At 46.4% G+C, this 18,361-nt stretch overlaps 1 protein-coding gene across 6 annotated transcripts in view; it reads right to left on the bottom strand.

The window, feature by feature from the left end:
• Positions 1 to 18,361, bottom strand: part of LOC137541751 (proto-oncogene Wnt-3) — a 303,040-nt gene that overhangs the window by 41,393 nt on the left and 243,286 nt on the right. For 4 of the 6 annotated variants that reach the window (XM_068263229.1, XM_068263230.1, XM_068263231.1 and 1 more), the window contains one exon: positions 11,375 to 11,419. The exons of the other annotated variants lie outside the window; for them this stretch is intronic. In XM_068263229.1, coding sequence (XP_068119330.1) covers positions 11,375 to 11,419 — 45 coding nt within the window. The remainder of the gene's footprint in view (positions 1 to 11,374; positions 11,420 to 18,361) is intronic. 6 annotated transcript variants of the gene reach the window in all.

The following is an 18,361-nucleotide window of genomic DNA, read 5'->3' as shown; positions in this document are numbered from 1 at the left end:
TTCCCATTTTCAAGCATCTCTGACTTTTCTGACCCCCTGTCATGTTTCATGAGGGGCTAGAATTCCAGGATAGTATAAATACCCCCCAAATGACCCCATTTTGGAAAGAAGACATCCCAAAGTATTCACTGAGAGGCATAGTGAGTTCATAGAAGATATTATTTTTTGTCACAAGTAAGCGGAAAATGACACTTTGTGAGAAAAAAAAAAAAAAAAAAAGTTTCCATTTCTTCTAACTTGCGACATAAAAAAATGAAATCTGCCACGGACTCACCATGCCCCTCTCTGAATACCTTGAAGGGTCTACTTTCCAAAATGGGGTCATTTGTGGGGTGTGTTTACTGTCCTGACATTTTGGGGGGTGCTAAATTGTAAGCACCCCTGTAAAGCCTAAAGGTGCTCATTAGACTTTGGACCCCTTAGCGCAGTTAGGCTGCAAAAAAGTGCCACACATGTGGTATTGCCGTACTCAGGAGAAGTAGTATAATGTGTTTTGGGGTGTATTTTTACACATACCCATGCTGGGTGGGAGAAATATCTCTGTAAATGACAATTTGTTAATTTTTTTTACACACAATTGTCCATTTACAGAGATCTTTCTCCCACTCAGCATGGGTATGTGTAAAAATACACCACAAGACACATTATACTACTTCTCCTGAGTACGGCGATACCACATGTGTGGCACTTTTTTGCACCCTAACTGCGCTAAAGGGTCCAAAGTCCAATGAGTACCTTTAGGATTTCACAGGTCATTTTGAGAAATTTCGTTTCAAGACTACTCCTCACGGTTTAGGGCCCCTAAAATGCCAGGGCAGTATAGGAACCCCACAAATGACCCTATTTTAGAAAGAAGACACCCCAAGGTATTCCATTAGGAGTATGGTGAGTTCATAGAAGATTTTATTTTTTGTCAAAAGTTAGCGGAAAATGACACTTTGTGAAAAAACACAATTAAAATCAATTTCCGCTAACTTGTGACAAAAAATAAAATCTTCTATGAACTCGCCATACTACTAACGGAATACCTTGGGGTGTCTTCTTTCTAAAATGGGGTCATTTGTGGGGTTCCTATACTGCCCTGGCATTTTAGGGGCCCTAAACCGTGAGGAGTAGTCTTGAAACGAAATTTCTCAAAAATGACCTGTGAAATCCTAAAGGTACTCATTGGACTTTGGGCCCTTTAGCGCAGTAAGGGTGCAAAAAAGTGCCACACATGTGGTATCGCCATACTCGGGAGAAGTAGTACAATGTGTTTTGGGGTGTATTTTTACACATACCCATGCTGGGTGGGAGAAATACCTCTGTAAATGGACAATTGTGTGTAAAAAAATCAAAAGATTGTCATTTACAGAGGTATTTCTCCCACCCAGCATGGGTATGTGTAAAAATACACCCCAAAACACATTATACTACTTCTCCCGAGTACGGCGATACCACATGTGTGGCACTTTTTTGCACCCTAACTGCACTAAGGGGCCCAAAGTCCAATGAGTACCTTTAGGATTTCACAGGTCATTTTTCTTTCAAGACTACTCCTCGCGGTTTAGGGCCCCTAAAATGCCAGGGCAGTATAGGAACCCCACTAATGACCCCATTTTAGAAGGAAGACACCCCAAGGTATTCCGTTAGGAGTATGGTGAGTTCATAGAAGTTTTTATTTTTTTGTCACAAGTTAGCGGAAATTGATTTTAATAGTTTTTTTTCACAAAGTGTCATTTTCCGCTAACTTGTGACAAAAAATAAAATCTTCTATGAACTCACCATACTCCGTACGGAATACCTTTGGGTGTCTTCTTTCTAGAATGGGGTCATTTGTGGGGTTCCTATACTGCCCTGGCATTTTAGGGGCCCTAAACCGTGAGGAGTAGTCTTGAAACCAAATGTCGCAAAATGACCTGTGAAATCCTAAAGGTACTCATTGGACTTTGGGCCCCTTAGCGTACTTAGGGTGTAAAAAAGTGCCACACATGTGGTACCGCCGTACTCAGGAGAAGTAGTATAATGCGTTTTGGGGTGTATTTTTACACATACCCATGCTAAGTGGGAGAAATATCTCTGTAAATGACAATTGTTTGATTTTTTTTACACACAATTGTCCATTTACATAGAAATTTCTCCCACCCAGCATGGGTATGTGTAAAAATACACCCCAAAACACATTATACTACTTTTCCTGAGTACGGCGGTACCACATGTGTGACACTTTTTTGCAGCCTAGGTGCGCTAAGGGGCCCAACGTCCTATTCACAGGTCATTTTGAGGCATTTGTTTTCTAGACTACTCCTCGCGGTTTAGGGCCCCTAAAATGCCAGGGCAGTATAGGAACCCCACAAGTGACCCCATTTTAGAAAGAAGACACCCCAAGGTATTCTGTTAGGTGTATGACGAGTTCATAGAAGATTTTATTTTTTTGTCAAAAGTTAGCGGAAAGTGACACTTTGTGGAAAAAAACCAATAAAAATCAATTTCCGCTAACTTTTGACAAAAAATAAAATCTTCTATGAACTCGTCATACACCTAACAGAATACCTTGGGGTGTCTTTTTTTCTAAAATGGGGACACTTGTGGGGTTCCTATACCGCCCTGGCATTTTACGGGCCCAAAACCGTGAGTAGTTTGGAAACCAAATGTCTCAAAATGACTGTTCAGGGGTATAAGCATCTGCAAATTTTGATGACAGGTGGTCTATGAGGGGGCGAATTTTGTGGAACCGGTCATAAGCAGGGTGGCCTTTTAGATGACAGGATGTATTGGGCCTGATCTGATGGATAGGAGTGCTAGGGGGGTGACAGGAGGTGATTGATGGGTGTCTCAGGGGGTGGTTAGAGGGGAAAATAGATGCAATCAATGCACTGGGGAGGTGATCGGAAGGGGGTCTGAGGGGGATCTGAGGGTTTGGCCGAGTGATCAGGAGCCCACACGGGGCAAATTAGGGCCTGATCTGATGGGTAGGTGTGCTAGGGGGTGACAGGAGGTGATTGATGGGTGTCTCAAGGTGTGATTAGAGGGGGGAATAGATGCAAGCAATGCACTGGCAAGGTGATCAGGGCTGGGGTCTGAGGGCATTCTGAGGGTGTGGGCGGGTGATTGAGTGCCCTAGGGGCAGATAGGGGTCTAATCTGATAGGTAGCAGTGACAGGGGGTGATTGATGGGTAATTAGTGGGTGTTTAGGGTAGAGAACAGATGTAAACACTGCACTTGGGAGGTGATCGGACGTCGGATCTGCGAGCGATCTATTGGTGTGGGTGGGTGATCAGATTGCCCGCAAGGGGCAGGTTAGTGGCTGATTGATGGGTGGCAGTGACAGCGGGTGATTGATGGGTGGCAGTGACAGGGGGTGATTGATGGGTGGCAGTGACAGGGGGTGATTGATGGGTGATTGATAGGTGATTGACAGGTGATTGACAGGTAATCAGTGGGTTATTACAGGGGAGAACAGATGTAAATATTGCACTGGCGAATTGATAAGGGGGGGTCTGAGGGTAATCTGAGCGTGTAGGCGGGTGATTGGGTGCCCGCAAGGGGCAGATTAGGGTCTGATCTGATGGGTAACAGTGACAGGTGGTGATAGGGGGTGATTGATGGGTGATTGATGGGTAATTAGTGGGTGTTTAGAGGAGAGTAAACGCTGCGCTTGGGTGGTGATCTGATGTCGGATCTGCGGGCGATCTATTGGTGTGGGTGGGTAATCAGATTGCCCGCAAGGGGCAGGTTAGGGGCTGATTGTTGGGTGGCAGTGACAGGGGGTGACAGGGGGTGATTGATGGGTGATAGGTGATTGGCAGGTGATTGACAGGTGATCAGTGGGTTATTACAGGGAAGGATAGATGTAAATAATGCCCTGGCGAATTGATAAGGGGGGGGGGGGTCTGAGGGTAATCTGAGCATGTAGGCGGGTGATTGGGTGCCCGCAAGGGGCAGATTAGGGTCTGATCTGATAGGTAACAGTGATAGGGGGTGATTGATGGGTGATTGATGGGTAATTAGTGGGTGTTTAGAGAAGATAACAGATGTAAACAATACATTTGGGAGGTAATCTGACGGCGGGTTTGCGGGCGATCTAATGGTGTGGGTGGGTGATCAGATTGCCCGCAAGGGGCAGGTTAGGGGCTGATTGATGGGTGGCAGTGACAGGGGGTGATTGATGGGTGATAGGTGATTGACAGGTGATCAGTGGGTTATTACAGGGAAGAACAGATGTAATGAATGCACTGGTGAATTGATAAGGGGGGGTCTGAGGGCAATCTGAGCGTGTGGGCGGGTGATTGGGTGCCCGCAAGGGGCAGATTAGGGTCTGATCTGATAGGTAAAAGTGACAGGTGGTGATAGGGGGTGATTGATGGGTGATTAGTGTGTGTTTAGAGGAGAGAATAGATGTAAACAATGGATTTGGGAGGTGATCTGATGTCGGATCTGCGGGCGATCTATTGGTGTGGGGGGGGGGTGATCAGATTGCCCGCAAGGGGCAGGTTAGGGGCTGATTGATGGGTGGCAGTGACAGGGGGTGATTGATGGGTGATTGACGGGTGATTGACAGGTGATTGACAGGTGATCAGGGGGGATAGATGCATACAGTGCATGGGGGGGGGAGGTCTGGGGGGGGGTCTGGGGAGAATCTGGGGGGTGGGGGGTGATCAGGAGGGAGCAGGGGGCAGGGGGGGGTATAAAAAAAAAATAGCGTTGACAGATAGTGACAGGGAGTGATTGATGGGTGATTAGGGGGGTGATTGGGTGCAAACAGGGGTCTGGGGGGTGGGCAGGGGGGGGGTCTGATGGGTGCTGTGGGCGATCTGGGGCGGGGGGGGAGAAAATCAGTGTGCTTGGTGCAGACTAGGGTGGCTGCAGCCTGCCCTGGTGGTCCCTCGGACACTGGGACCACCAGGGCAGGAGGCAGCCTGTATAATACACTTTGTAAACATTACAAAGTGTATTATACACTTTGTATGCGGCGATCGTCGGGTTAACATCCCGCCGGCGCTTCCGTATGGCCGGCGGGATGTTGCGGCGAGTGAGCGGCGACAGGCGGAGGCGGAGGATCGCGTCACGGATGACGCGATCGCTCCGCCCATGCCCAAACAAGGACCGCCGCCATTTGTCAATACGGCGGTCCTTGCGGCGTCTGCTTCCCGGCCGCCATTTGTCTATACGGCGGTCGGGAAGTAGTTAAAAACTATAATGGCTGAAAACTGAAAAGTAATAATTTTTTCCCACATTTTTTTCCTATTTTCCCATTAAAACACATTTAGAATAAAATAATTCTTGGCATAATGTCCCACCTAAAGAAAGCCTAATTGGTGGCGAAAAAAACTAGATATAGTTCATTTCATTGGGATAAGTAATAATAAAGTTATAGACGAATTAATGGAAGGAGCGCTGAAAGGTGAAAATTGCTCTGGTGTTCAAGGGGTAAAACCCCTCAGTGGTGAAGTGGTTAAAAACAAGGAGGTAGAAAAGCGTGGCAGAAGTCGCTAAGTGGTTAAGTACCACAAAATACAAATCGAGCAACAATTAGTTAGAAATAAAAAAGCATCTCTCCAGACACAATGGTGCTCTCTGGTGCCATTTCATGAATAAACATATAATTAACTACCTGACGACCGCTCCACGCCGACGGGCGTGGCAGCGGTAGCAGCCCCAGGACCACCTAACGCCAATTGCCGTCAGGTCCTGGAGCCGACTATTGAAGGAGATGCGCGCACATCTCCTTCTCGGGGGGTGGAGCTCCACCCCCTCTTCAGCTATCGCCGCTCGGGAGACTGTTAGACGGCGTGATCGCTGTCTATTAACATAGTACAGCGCTGCGATCAGCAGCAGCGCTGTACTGGGGGCAGCCGTGTGACCCGGCTGTCCCCCTGGGACACAAAAGAGCGATCGGCAGTGATAGGCTGAAGCCGATCGTTGTGATAGGCTGGCTGGGGGAGGGGGGCTGGCCGGGTCAGTAAGCAGAAATGTGTTTTTTCAATAAAAAATTACAACATAAATATTTGTCAAAAAAAAAAATAAACAACTGGGGGGCGATCAGACCCCACCAACAGAGAGCTCTGTTGGTGGGGAGAAAAGGGAGGGGGGGGGGATCACTTGTGTGCGGTGTTGTGCGGCCCTGCAGCTTGGCCTTAAAGCTGCAGTGGCCCTTTTAGTAAAAAATAGCCTGGTCTTTAGGGGGGTTTAGCACTGTGGTCTTGAAGTGGTTAATCATGATTTTACAGCCGATGGGTAACGCCAAAAACAAAAAAATCCAAAGAAAAGGTGGACATGGCGGACACAAAATTGCTATTGCTCATGTCTATATCCCACTATAACTGCTAAAATAGTGCTAGTGCCATAATGGTATCCAGAACTCCAATAATTCAACAAGGAAAAAAATATCAACGTTCATAATGGCCACAATCCATATAATTCACAAAAGAAGATGCCTAAAGTGCATAGCAATATAATATAGTGATGATAAATATGAAAAATCAGCAGCGGATCGCATCAAAGTAATATTATTTGCAGTAAAACATAATCAGATGTCTGGAGACCAAAAGAGCAGCCACATGGCAAAACACCACAAGAGGGAGGAGTCCAACATCTCACACATAGCGGCACAGGCGCTCTCTCGGGGGGACTTTGTCTTGTGTAGTGTTGTATGTGGCAACATGTAGATTAAGATAAAACTTTGAGATCGATTACTATGCCTGATTATATGGCTCTTTCATTTACCCTATTCATTCCGTAGGGGATTGATCTATGTATAGGATATAGAAGGTTTTGAATCATTTCTTTTTCTCTTTACTACTAGTAATGATCAGGGAGATGGACATTTTTACAAGTGTTTGCATACATTTGCATAAACATCTGCAGTTTGAAAATGGATGGAACAATACATTTAAAACCAGGTTTAAATTGATTGGTCCATTTTGAAGCTGCATATATTTGCATATAAATTTGCATCAACTTGGAAGTATTTGCATATCATTGGTCATCCCTATTTACTACACTGCTAAAGGCTTTGGCTGCCTGCATGTCCCACATCCTTTACTTACTGGCAGTGTGAAAAGTGTGGGATGTGCCGTCACAATGCTTTGCAGCACTTTTGCTGAGGCTTTGTTTGTACATGCGAGCATGTATGCCTCCCTGCCATATTCTTTTATTTTTATTTTTTTTACAGTTAATTTTTTGATTTTTTTAAGAAAAACGAAGAGTACAGCATAGTGCATATACAGGTACATAGCATTATAAAGTCAATCATTTATAACAAAATCGTTTACAGCAGTATCAAACAGAGTCTGCATACGACAAGAAAATAACCAATATCTCAGCTCAGTTTTGATGTCTTATCGCTGGACCATTCTAAGAGAAATTCAGTTACACTTTGCTGTAGGAAAGAAGAAGAGGAGAGAAGTTACCCCCTCTGCCTGGGACCCCCCTAGGTCTCCCCCATAGCCAAAATTAGCAAACGTTCAATCTAGAATAGGTATGAAACTGGAATTTGTAGGATCCATAATTTTGTTTTCCAATACACTCCAAACCTTATGATATTTTTCTACCTGACATTTTTAATTGACACTGTGACAGTTCTGATTGTCATAAAATAACTGACACTGAGTTCTTTATGGGCGGTTTGTAATTTAACTGACAATGGACAGCGCACAATGCAGTTTTATTGCAGCATCAACAAATCACCACTAGGTGGCACCCCAGGCAACTGCACAGAATCTATGCCATAGAATAGATGGCCAGTGCCTACAGAGATGCCAGATGACCCTACAGAGTAACCAGATATTCTTCTGGTAATAAATTAAATGCTGGAATTCACCTTGCTTTTTTCTCCTTGTACAAACCATGGTAGGGAATGAGAGGTATTGTACTGAATGGAACACGGACAACTATTAAATCATGACAACAGATCTAATCATTCCATTACTCTATGGGTAAAAAAAAGGCTCAATTTAAACCAAAAGATCAGCGTGTGTCATGGCATTTTTCTTTCAGTGGATTTACAATCTTAATTAAGTAACACAAGACAAATCTGTCTCACAGCTTCTTCTGCCTGTCTTCTCAAGTAGTGGCATCTGTGTAAAATAAATATACCACATACTCTACTTATATGAATATTAGGAAAAAACAGCTTTCTTCTGCTCTGAATCAGTGCTGCTGTCACACCACTCATCCTGGTAACATCCCTTCTATTATGCTCTATACACATATTTACTGTACAGGCAAGAGAGCACATAAGGCCATTTCCTGCACAGTTAAAAAGCTAGGTGGGGCACAGCTTCCAATAATAGGGCTGCATGAGAAAGTGAAAGTAAATCTTATTAACCTCCTTGGCGGTAACCCCCGAGTCAAGCTGGATGGAAATCTGTACCTCTAAGTGGTAATTCCAAGTATGATCCATAGAAGGTGTGTACACGGGCATAGCAATAGGGGGTGCAGAGGGTGAGACCGCATTGGGCCCTCCCTCAACAGCAGTATTAGCTCTCTATTGGTCCTGTGCTCCTAATAATCACTTCTATAGATGCTTTGAATAGTGGTAATCATTAACAAGCTGTTCCCCATCCCCTTCTTGCACCTCTGACACCATAGTTGCCATTGGCAGGTTTTGGTGCACCGTATCAATTGTTAGGAATGGAGTGCTTGGAAGGCCCCATTGTAGAACTTGCATCAGGGCCCTCAGCTCCTTAGCTACGCCACTGGGTGTGTAATGTGCAGAGCTGCCGCAGATCTATCTAGCAGTATGATTTTTAAAATCTAAAAGCTTGTGAAAAAATTGCACTGCTTTTAAACAAAATCTGGAAGTAATCATACCGCCGAGGAGGTTAAACACTTAGGGCATATGCAAGATGGGAGGAGGCACCCCAATTGAGAGACAATCTGAAGTGGAGGTAAGCAGTAGAAAAAAAAAAGTCTTACCTCGTGATAAGAGGTTAAGATTTTTAGAGCCCTCTAAAAGCGAGAGAAAGAGGGCAGGTCCCGAGAAACGAGTTGTCTTTTTTATCGGTGTCTAACAATAAAAATCTTAACCGCTTATCACGAGGTAAGACTGTTCCAATTACTGAACTCCACACACTACATATTGTATCACAATTGGGTTCCTCCTCCCATTTTTGAATAAGATTTACTTTCACTTTCTCATGGAGCCTTATTACTGGAAGCTGTGCCACTCCTAGCTTTTTGACTGTGCAGGAGATGGCCTTATGTGCTCTTGCCTGTACAGTAAAGTTGTCTCTTGCATTCAGTGGTGTAACTCCAGATCATGCCCCCCAATGTTCACCTCCTTTTCCTTGGTGACCTTTAGAGCCTTGAGGCCAGGCCCGTTTCTAGGGCCGTGCGGGCGCCCTGGGCGCTGAAGGAGTGTGGGCACTGTAATGGAGGGGGGGGGGGGGGAGTCAGCCGCGGGGAGAGCAGCCGGACCTCTCCCTCCCTTCCTCTCTGCGGGCCGCCATCCGTGCTCCCCCCTCCGAGTGTGATTGCAGGGAAGCGCTGTGTAGGGAGGGCAACTCACCTCCCTGGTTCCAATCGCCGCCGGTCTCCTCTTCTCTTCATAGCCGCTGATACACACACTGCTTCCGGCTAAACAGGAAGCAGTGTGTGCATCAGCGGCTATGAAGAGAAGACCGGCAGTCCTCTCTCGGCTATTCCCAGTCTGTGTAATCAAAAAAACGAATTCCACATCGCGTAAAAGCGTACCAGTTTATTTAAAAAGTGGTTAAAAACAGATCAGTGGTGTATAACCACTCATTGGGTCAAAAAACTTCATCAAGAAAATGAAACACAGCCAGCCCCTTGTTTGACAAGCTACCTGATTCCAGGTACAGGGGTATGCAGAGATGAGATGCACTAAGCTTGTGACAAGGCGCACGCCTCTGTCATCTAGCGTCCCTCTCCGCAATATCTTACTGGCTAGTGCTCTAAAAGATACCGAGCCTACTGCACACAGACAATCCCGCCGCGTCCAGCGAGCGTCGTGCGCTATGACGTCACTCCGTGGCTCCGCCCTGGAGTGACGTCCACGGAGCCACAGAGCCACGGAGTGACGTCATAGTGCACGACGCTCGCTGTGGTAACTGTACTTGCTATACTGTGGTAACTGTACTTGCTATACTGTGGTAACTGTACTTGCTATACTGTGGTAACTGTACTAGCTATACTGTGGTAACTGTACTAGCTATACTGTGGTAACTGTACTAGCTATACTGTGGTAACTGTACTAGCTATACTGTAGTAACTGTACTAGCTATACTGTGGTAACTGTACTAGCTATACTGTGGTAACTGTACTTGCTATACTGTGGTAACTGTACTAGCTATACTGTGGTAACTGTACTTGCTATACTGTGGTAACTGTACTTGCTATACTGTGGTAACTGTACTTGCTATACTGTGGTAACTGTACTTGCTATACTGTGGTAACTGTACTTGCTATACTGTGGTAACTGTACTTGCTATACTGTGGTAACTGTACAAGCTATAGTGTGGTAACTGTACTTGCTATACTGGGGTAACTGTACTAACTATACTGGGGTAACTATACTAACTATATTGGGGTAACTATACTACCTAACTAACTATACTGAGGCAACTATTGTCCTTATACAGGGGCACAGGGGCAACTGTGTTAGCTACCTATACTGGGGGCAACTATACCTAGATACCTACTTACCTATATACTACACTCAAAATCAGGGAAAAGAGGGGGGCTGCCGCTGCCACTAACCACGCCCCCTCCCCCCCGGGGGGGCCCAGAGATAAGTTTGGTCGGGAAAGTGGGCCCCGGGCTTAAAAAGGTTGGGGACCCCTGCGGTGACCGCGTCACGCTGAAGCTTATGAGGGGGAAGGAGGGGGGGGGTATAAATAAACAAACATCTGGGGGGTGATCAGACCCCACCAACAGAAAGCTCTGTTGGTGGGAAGAAAATTATGGGGGGACGGGGGGGTCAGGGAATCACTTGTGTGCTGAGTTGGATGGCCCTGCAGTGGCCTATTAAGTGAGAAATGGCCTGGTTTTTAGGTATACACATTTCATAAAACAGAGACAAGTGACAGCGCTCAAGGATGCAACTGAAATGTAAGCCAACAGAGGCAATGCAGAGCCCCTCCGGAACTAAATACATGCCTTAGATGCAAATCAGATGCAAATTATGTGCTAATTCTACTCTAAAAATTTGGAAGTGAATGTGAAGCAGTGAATGCAGCTAGCCACTAGTATACTTACATTCAATATGCACAGTGGGAGACATGGCAGCGCTTTCAAACAGAAGTTATACCTGAATGATTTATCTGCATGGATGTGCAGAGCTCCAATAACTGGACTAAGTTACACAACTAGCATTCACTACAGGCATAGGGGGATGTTCGCTTCAGTGATAATGTGTGCACAAATAATTACCTAATAGACTTCCCCACGGCGGTGACGTACCCCCTCGGGAAAGACCTAAAACAAATCTAACGATTAAAAACATAATATTCCTCGTGTTGCTTATCATAAATGGTATACACATTTCATAAAACAGACAGACAAGTGACAGCGCGCAAGGATGCACGTTAAAAAAATTTAGATTAGAGTTGGCACATAATTTGCATCGGTTTTGCATTCAATGCATGTATTTAGTTCCGGAGAGGCTTTGCATTGCCTCTGTAGGCTTGCAGTTCGGATGCATCCTTGAGCGCTGTCACTTATCTGTCTGGTTTCCAAGCGCAGCAGCGTGGCTGTGGTTTTAAAGGGAACCTAACATGAGCATGATGTGAAGGGGCAGTAGTGGTAGAAGGAGGGTTTAGTGAGAAAAGGGTTATGTTTAGGTGTAGTAAAATATCTGTATTTATTACCGATATTTTACTATTGTCTTTTGCACCGTAACAGTAGAATATCGGACATCTCGACCACTACCATGGACAAGGTGTCCTCCTGCCTATCAGGCATCTCCTCCTGGATGTCCGCTAGGTTCCTGAAACTAAATCTAGACAAAACGGAATTTATGATCTTCCCACCCTGGCTATCCCTGAACCTCCCAGATGTGCATGGTACTGTTAACCACACTACCATTTGCCCTACCTCTCAAGCCCGCTGTCTGTGTGTCACCCTGGACTCCGAACTCTCCTTCACTCCCCACATCCAAAGCCTCACAAAGTCCTGCAACTTCCACCTTCGTAACATCTGTAAGATTCACCCTTTCCGGACCTCTGCCACCACCAAACTCCTCATCCATGCCCTCATAAGTTCCCGCCTCGACTACTGTAATCCCCTTCTGTCTGGTCTCCCTATTACCCGAATAGCCCTACTGCAGTCCATCATGAATGTGGCAGCCAGAATTATCCACTCCTCCCATCGCTCACCAGGGAATCCCCCCTCCTTGAATCCCTCGACTGGCTTCCTATCCAGTCCAGAATCAGATTCAAGATATCCACAAAACCTGTCCAACCTACATTTCGGATCTTACTCAGAGGTACACACCTAGCCGTTCACTCCGTTCCGCCAATGAACTTCGCCTGACCAACCCCCGCATCACACAGTCCCATGCACGCCTCCAGGACTTCTCAAGAGCTGCTCCAACACTTTGGAACGCTCTACCTCCACCCATTAGGGCAGCCCCCTCCAACATCTTCAAGAAGGCCCTCAAAACTCACCTTTTCATTCTGGCCTACCACCCCTCACAATTGCTCTAAACCCACAGCTGAACTCTGGTCCCTACCTTTCGTGTCTCTACCTCTCCTTCTAGATTGCGAGCCTTTAGGCAGGGTCGTCCTCCTTTTGTGTCCTACCTGATCATGCACCTCCATTACTGTGAACCCATGCTATGCATTTGAGTGAACCTAACTTGCCTAATCTCCATGCTCCATCCAGTGACTGACTAAGCATTACAATATGCTCATACTGTACTGTGTGATCTGGTTTTCTTGTATTCCTGTATTGTCATATTGCTGTATGTCACCCCTAAATATTGTCTGTAACCTAAATTAATGTTCAGCGCTGCGTAATATGTTGGCGCTTTATAAATACAATAAATAATAATAAGGTACTTGTGTATTATCCCGTCTAGCAGAACGGGCTCGGCAGTTAGACAGGCTGGAAAAGTGTGCACTGTGCTTCTTGAGCAGCTGATGCACCACAGATCAGCTGCTCCGTTCCACACAGCTTTCCTCACTGCGCTGTGTTGGCTTTTCTGTCAGCGATCAGGCCGCAGAACAATAGAGAGCAATAATAAAAGAGGCATAAAGCCTTCCAGCCTGGAGGAGGGGAATTACAAGTGATTCTAGCGGCATACCAACTCTGCCTAATCACATTACAGGGAAGAGGACTTGCTGAGCACCAGCACAAGGTGATCCACCTCACACCCCCTGCTATGTACAGCGCTGTGCCCTGCAGCAATCTGCCTGCTATCATACAGCTTGTCTATAAAAGGGTCTCGCCCCTAATCACAGCCCACCAGGGGGGAGCTTACCTAAGCGGGGATCAGCGGCTGCTGTCTATGGAGCGGAGGTCAACTGCATTCAGCGTGCTGTACAGTCCCTCTACTCACATCTTACACAAACAAGTGCTGTGACTTCGGGACGGGCTACAACACCGCGCAGTGAGGAAAGCTGAATGGAACGGAGCAGCTGATCTGTGGTGAATCAGCTGCTCAAGAAGCACAGTGCACACTTTTCCAGCCTGTCTAACTGCCGAGCCCGTTCTGCTAGACGGGATAATACACAAGTACCAATAATAATAATATCTGTAAATTTACACAACAATAATAATAATAATATCTATAAATTTACTGATATTTTACTATCGGCTCAATGGCATGCAAATAACTCCAAACAGATGCAAGAATGTGCAAAATTCTGTGTGCAAATAGGTGCAGCTTGAAAATGGACCAATCGAATTTCACTAGGATTTGGTCCATTTTCAGGCTGCATAAATTTGCATAATCCTGCTTCACCTCAGAGAATTATTTGCATCTCATTGACAATCCCTGCTCTTCAGACTTGTCTACCCATCTTCCCCTTTCATCATTAATTAGCAAAAATTCCATTAAGGCTTAGGCACTGGTAGAGGACGAGTTATATGGTGCCCATACACGGTATAATAAAAACGTTCGATTTTCCCATTTATTCAAAATGAACGATTATCTCTTTTTTTTTTTTTAAATAAAAATCCGATCGGACATGTTGGAAAAATCTTTATCGAACAGAATAAATCGAACAAAAGGATTTAATGAAAAAAAAAATGAAAAAAATGGCATAATGTATGGGCACCATAAGTGTGAGAATAAGGTTAGGTTCAGTGATAGGAGTATATTGGTCATTTTTACCAATATTTTACTATTGTTCCACTGCCATCCAGTCCCAGTTCATCTGCACCACATCGCAGCCCTACAACTCCATTTCGGACTGTATCTGCCAGATCCCACTCCTAGGCCGCAAGCTGGGGGAAAATCTTCCAGCCAGGACAGTTATCCATCCAAGCCACTGCCAGCCAGTCACCACGGCAACCCCAAAGGACTCTCTCTCCCATTTCACCTCTCTACTTTCCCTCCGCTCTCCTCTCTCTCTCGGGTCTCTCTATCCTCCCTGCACTTTCCCTTCCAAAGGACATAAAGTGGCAGCTCTGCTCAACATAGCACTCAGATGCACTCTGCACATAGCACTCTGATCCCTCTCTGCTATGCTTGTGTATATGCCTACGATGTATATACTGTTTGTATTTACTGTACCATCACCGACCCTGTATGTGGCAAAAACAATTCTGGGTACATCTGGGTTGTACTTGGCAAAATAATAATTCTGATTTTACAGACACTCTACTAGCAGCTATCCGCGGCACCCAAATTACCACGGCGCCCTTTTACAGATGTACCCACCTGCACCCACTATTTATTGTATGAAGCTGGTAAAATGTAAACACTTTAGGAATAATTAAACTATCCTAAGCTGGATGAAACACACTGCGTCATGGTGTGACAGCTCAGCCTCGGCAGCAGCAGAAGCCACCGTCCCCTGTGATTATCATTGCTTGTCACGCACTCAGCGCACAGGCAGCACATGCTACAGAACACAATCCCATCACCCCCTCAACACAGGCAAATTCTGGCAACAGATCCATTCACAGCTTCCATGTCTTCTTTATTTCATCCCTTGTCACTCAGAGCGAGAGATCAGCCCATAATGCACTATGCAGAAAAGCGAACCAGAGACTGCAGCAGGATAGAGTGTAAGCTTCTGAGACGAGTGTGAGATATGTAGCTGCAGAGGAGCAGGCTGAATATCACAGTGAAGATCTCTGCATAATGCAGCGAGGGGATTAATCCTCTTTTTTAAAAAGTTCTCCCTCCTCTTCCCAGTGTGGCCAGTTACCTGCTGGGACACTCAATCCCCTTTTGTGTGCTGGTGTCACAGTGTATTAGTGACATAATGATGGACGTCCCTGGGACCTGCGTGTGACCAGGCTGCCATTTCCCTGCCGATCCGTAGCAACAGGCAGCTCAGCGCAGACTGCTCGCTGTCCTCTGCTTGTGGGGGGAGCAGTGAAAGGGCGTGTGAATGGTTCTGGAGCCCTGCTGCGCCCGGAGCCCCTCTCAGCCTCACAGTGGGGAGGAGGCTTAAAGTCCTTTCATTCTGCCCTAAGCCCATTTCACTCATTCAGCCAGCGTTAGTGAGCCGGCAGCCCGTGTGGGAGCTAACCCTGCATGCTGTCATCGCTGGGAAGCGGCTCATCTCTCCACCACTGTGGGACAGGGAGAGCTCACACCTCAGCTACATGACTATTTACATATAAATATGAACAAGTCAAGGTCTTAAACGCCAGGGTAAGCCATACTATCCCAGGAAAAAAAGCACCTATATAAATAGATAAATACTCGTTCTACTTGCATATGTATTGTACTGTCCACATTTTGATTTCAGTGGTTTGTATATAGTAAATAAAGATAACACTTCCAGGCATTTCCCATCTTTACTGCCTCTGACTGAAGCCGATCCTGATGTAATTTCCTCCCTTACTCTTTTTTTTCTCTCCTCTGCCTGAACTGGTGTACGCAGAACTCCACTGTCATATCTAGTTTGCCTTGTAAACACAGCATAGATTTGATTTTGGCAGCTTCTGCAAAGGGGTAAGGTATTTATCTTCTATGTTTGCAATACAGGGTCAGGATTTAGACTACATAATAAACACAGAACAGTATTTTATGGCTGTCAATCCCTCTTTACAGTGTAAATGTAGTATCACAACTGTAAACCGCTTAAGAATTGCTAGTGGCTCAATCAGGCCAATAACCATCATATGAGGAGCTCACAAGGCTGGGAAAACACACAGAGCAAAATGTAAAACCCACAGATAGCCAGCAGCTAACAACATCCCAAAATAAACAAGATTGTTGGTGCCACATATCCTACACGCATGTGGTTTAAGCCCTATGAGGTTAGGGGCTCATGGTTATGCAGGTGACAAGAGGCACGTCTGTTCTCAGGCTTCTCATCCTATATCAGACGTGCCCAATCGTCGTGGATACCCTCACTGTATGTGTAGGATTCTGATGCACCCATCGTTAGCGTAGGGACCGCTCTAGGAGAGTTGCCTTGATGCCGGGAGAGGGGCTTAACCCACGTGTCTGTTGGATACGTGACACCAACAATCTTGTTTATTTTGGGATGCTGTGTTAATAAAAATTTTTTTTTTTTTTTTTTAATAAACTTTTTCCAATTGAACTGGTGTCTATATCATCTGGAGAGGTAAGCAATTACCTATTTTATTTGTAATTTTTAAAAGAAACACTAAAATAGAACATACATTGGGCGCCTCCATCCTACCCACTACCAAGTCAGACCTCCTTTGGATGTAATAGCTTTGCTGTTTTTCTGGAAAGTCCAGCGTACTACAGGAGAGCGACCATCCAGTATCCAGCAGGACCTGGTGTACTGAGCAGGGCTACAGGTGAGCGACCATCCAGTATCCAGCAGGACCTGGAGTACCGAGCTGCACTATAGGACAGCAACCACCAAGTATCCAGGAGGACCCGGAGTACCTGAGCAGGACTACAGGAGAGTGACCATCCAGTATCCAGCAGGACCTGGAATACCGAGCAGGGCTACAGGAGAGCGACCATCCAGTATCCAGCAGGACCTGGAGTACCGAGCTGCACTATAGGACAGCAACCACCAAGTATCCAGGAGGACCTGAGCAGGACTACAGGAGAGCGACCATCCAGTATCCAGCAGGACCTGGAGTACCGACCAGGGCTACAGGAGAGCGACCATCCAGTATCCAGCAGGACCTGGAGTACCGAGCTGCACTATAGGACAGCAACCACCAAGTATCCAGGAGGACCTGAGCAGGACTACAGGAGAGCGACCATCCAGTATCCAGCAGGACCTGGAGTACCGAGCAGGACTACAGGAGAGCGACCATCCAGTATCCAGCAGGACCTGGAGTACCGAGCAGGGCTACAGGAGAGCGACCATCCAGTATCCAGCAGGACCTGGAGTACCGAGCTGCACTATAGGACAGCAACCACCAAGTATCCAGGAGGACCCGGAGTACCTGAGCAGGACTACAGGAGAGTGACCATCCAGTATCCAGCAGGACCTGGAATACCGAGCAGGGCTACAGGAGAGCGACCATCCAGTATCCAGCAGGACCTGGAGTACCGCGCTGCACTATAGGACAGCAACCACCAAGTATCCAGGAGGACCTGAGCAGGACTACAGGAGAGCGACCATCCAGTATCCAGCAGGACCTGGAGTACCGACCAGGGCTACAGGAGAGCGACCATCCAGTATCCAGCAGGACCTGGAGTACCGAGCTGCACTATAGGACAGCAACCACCAAGTATCCAGGAGGACCCGAAGTACCTGAGCAGGACTACAGGAGAGCGACCATCCAGTATCCAGCAGGACCTGGAGTACCGAGCAGGACTACAGGAGAGCGACCATCCAGTATCCAGCAGGACCTGGAGTACCGAGCAGGGCTACAGGAGAGCGGCCATCCAGTATCCAGCAGGACCTGGAGTACCGAGCAGGGCTACAGGAGAGCGACCATCCAGTATCCAGCAGGACCTGGAGTACCGAGCAGGACTACAGGAGAGCGACCATCCAGTATCCAGCAGGACCTGGAGTACCGAGCAGGGACGGTTAATTCCCTGCAGGCCTATACGGTGGTTGCAGGAACTGCAACACACCTTTGTGAGTATATATATCTATAACATTTTATCTCCCTATACCTCATGATACTGCACCATTGGACTTCCCGGTCTCTCCCTACTTTTCGCCTAGGAACTCTTGGTCCCTACAAGACTTGTTGAAAAACCCTACAGTATACCATAAAGAATATATCAGCAAAAGATGTCATTTTATAATTCAAACCACACTGGTCCTTTTTATCATCACTATTTTTCCTTCA

This window comes from Hyperolius riggenbachi, chromosome 12, assembly GCF_040937935.1.
Source record: "Hyperolius riggenbachi isolate aHypRig1 chromosome 12, aHypRig1.pri, whole genome shotgun sequence".
Lineage (NCBI taxonomy): Eukaryota > Metazoa > Chordata > Amphibia > Anura > Hyperoliidae > Hyperolius > Hyperolius riggenbachi.
Note: the sequence above shows the minus strand (reverse complement) of the source record. Positions and strands in the feature narration are given on the sequence as shown.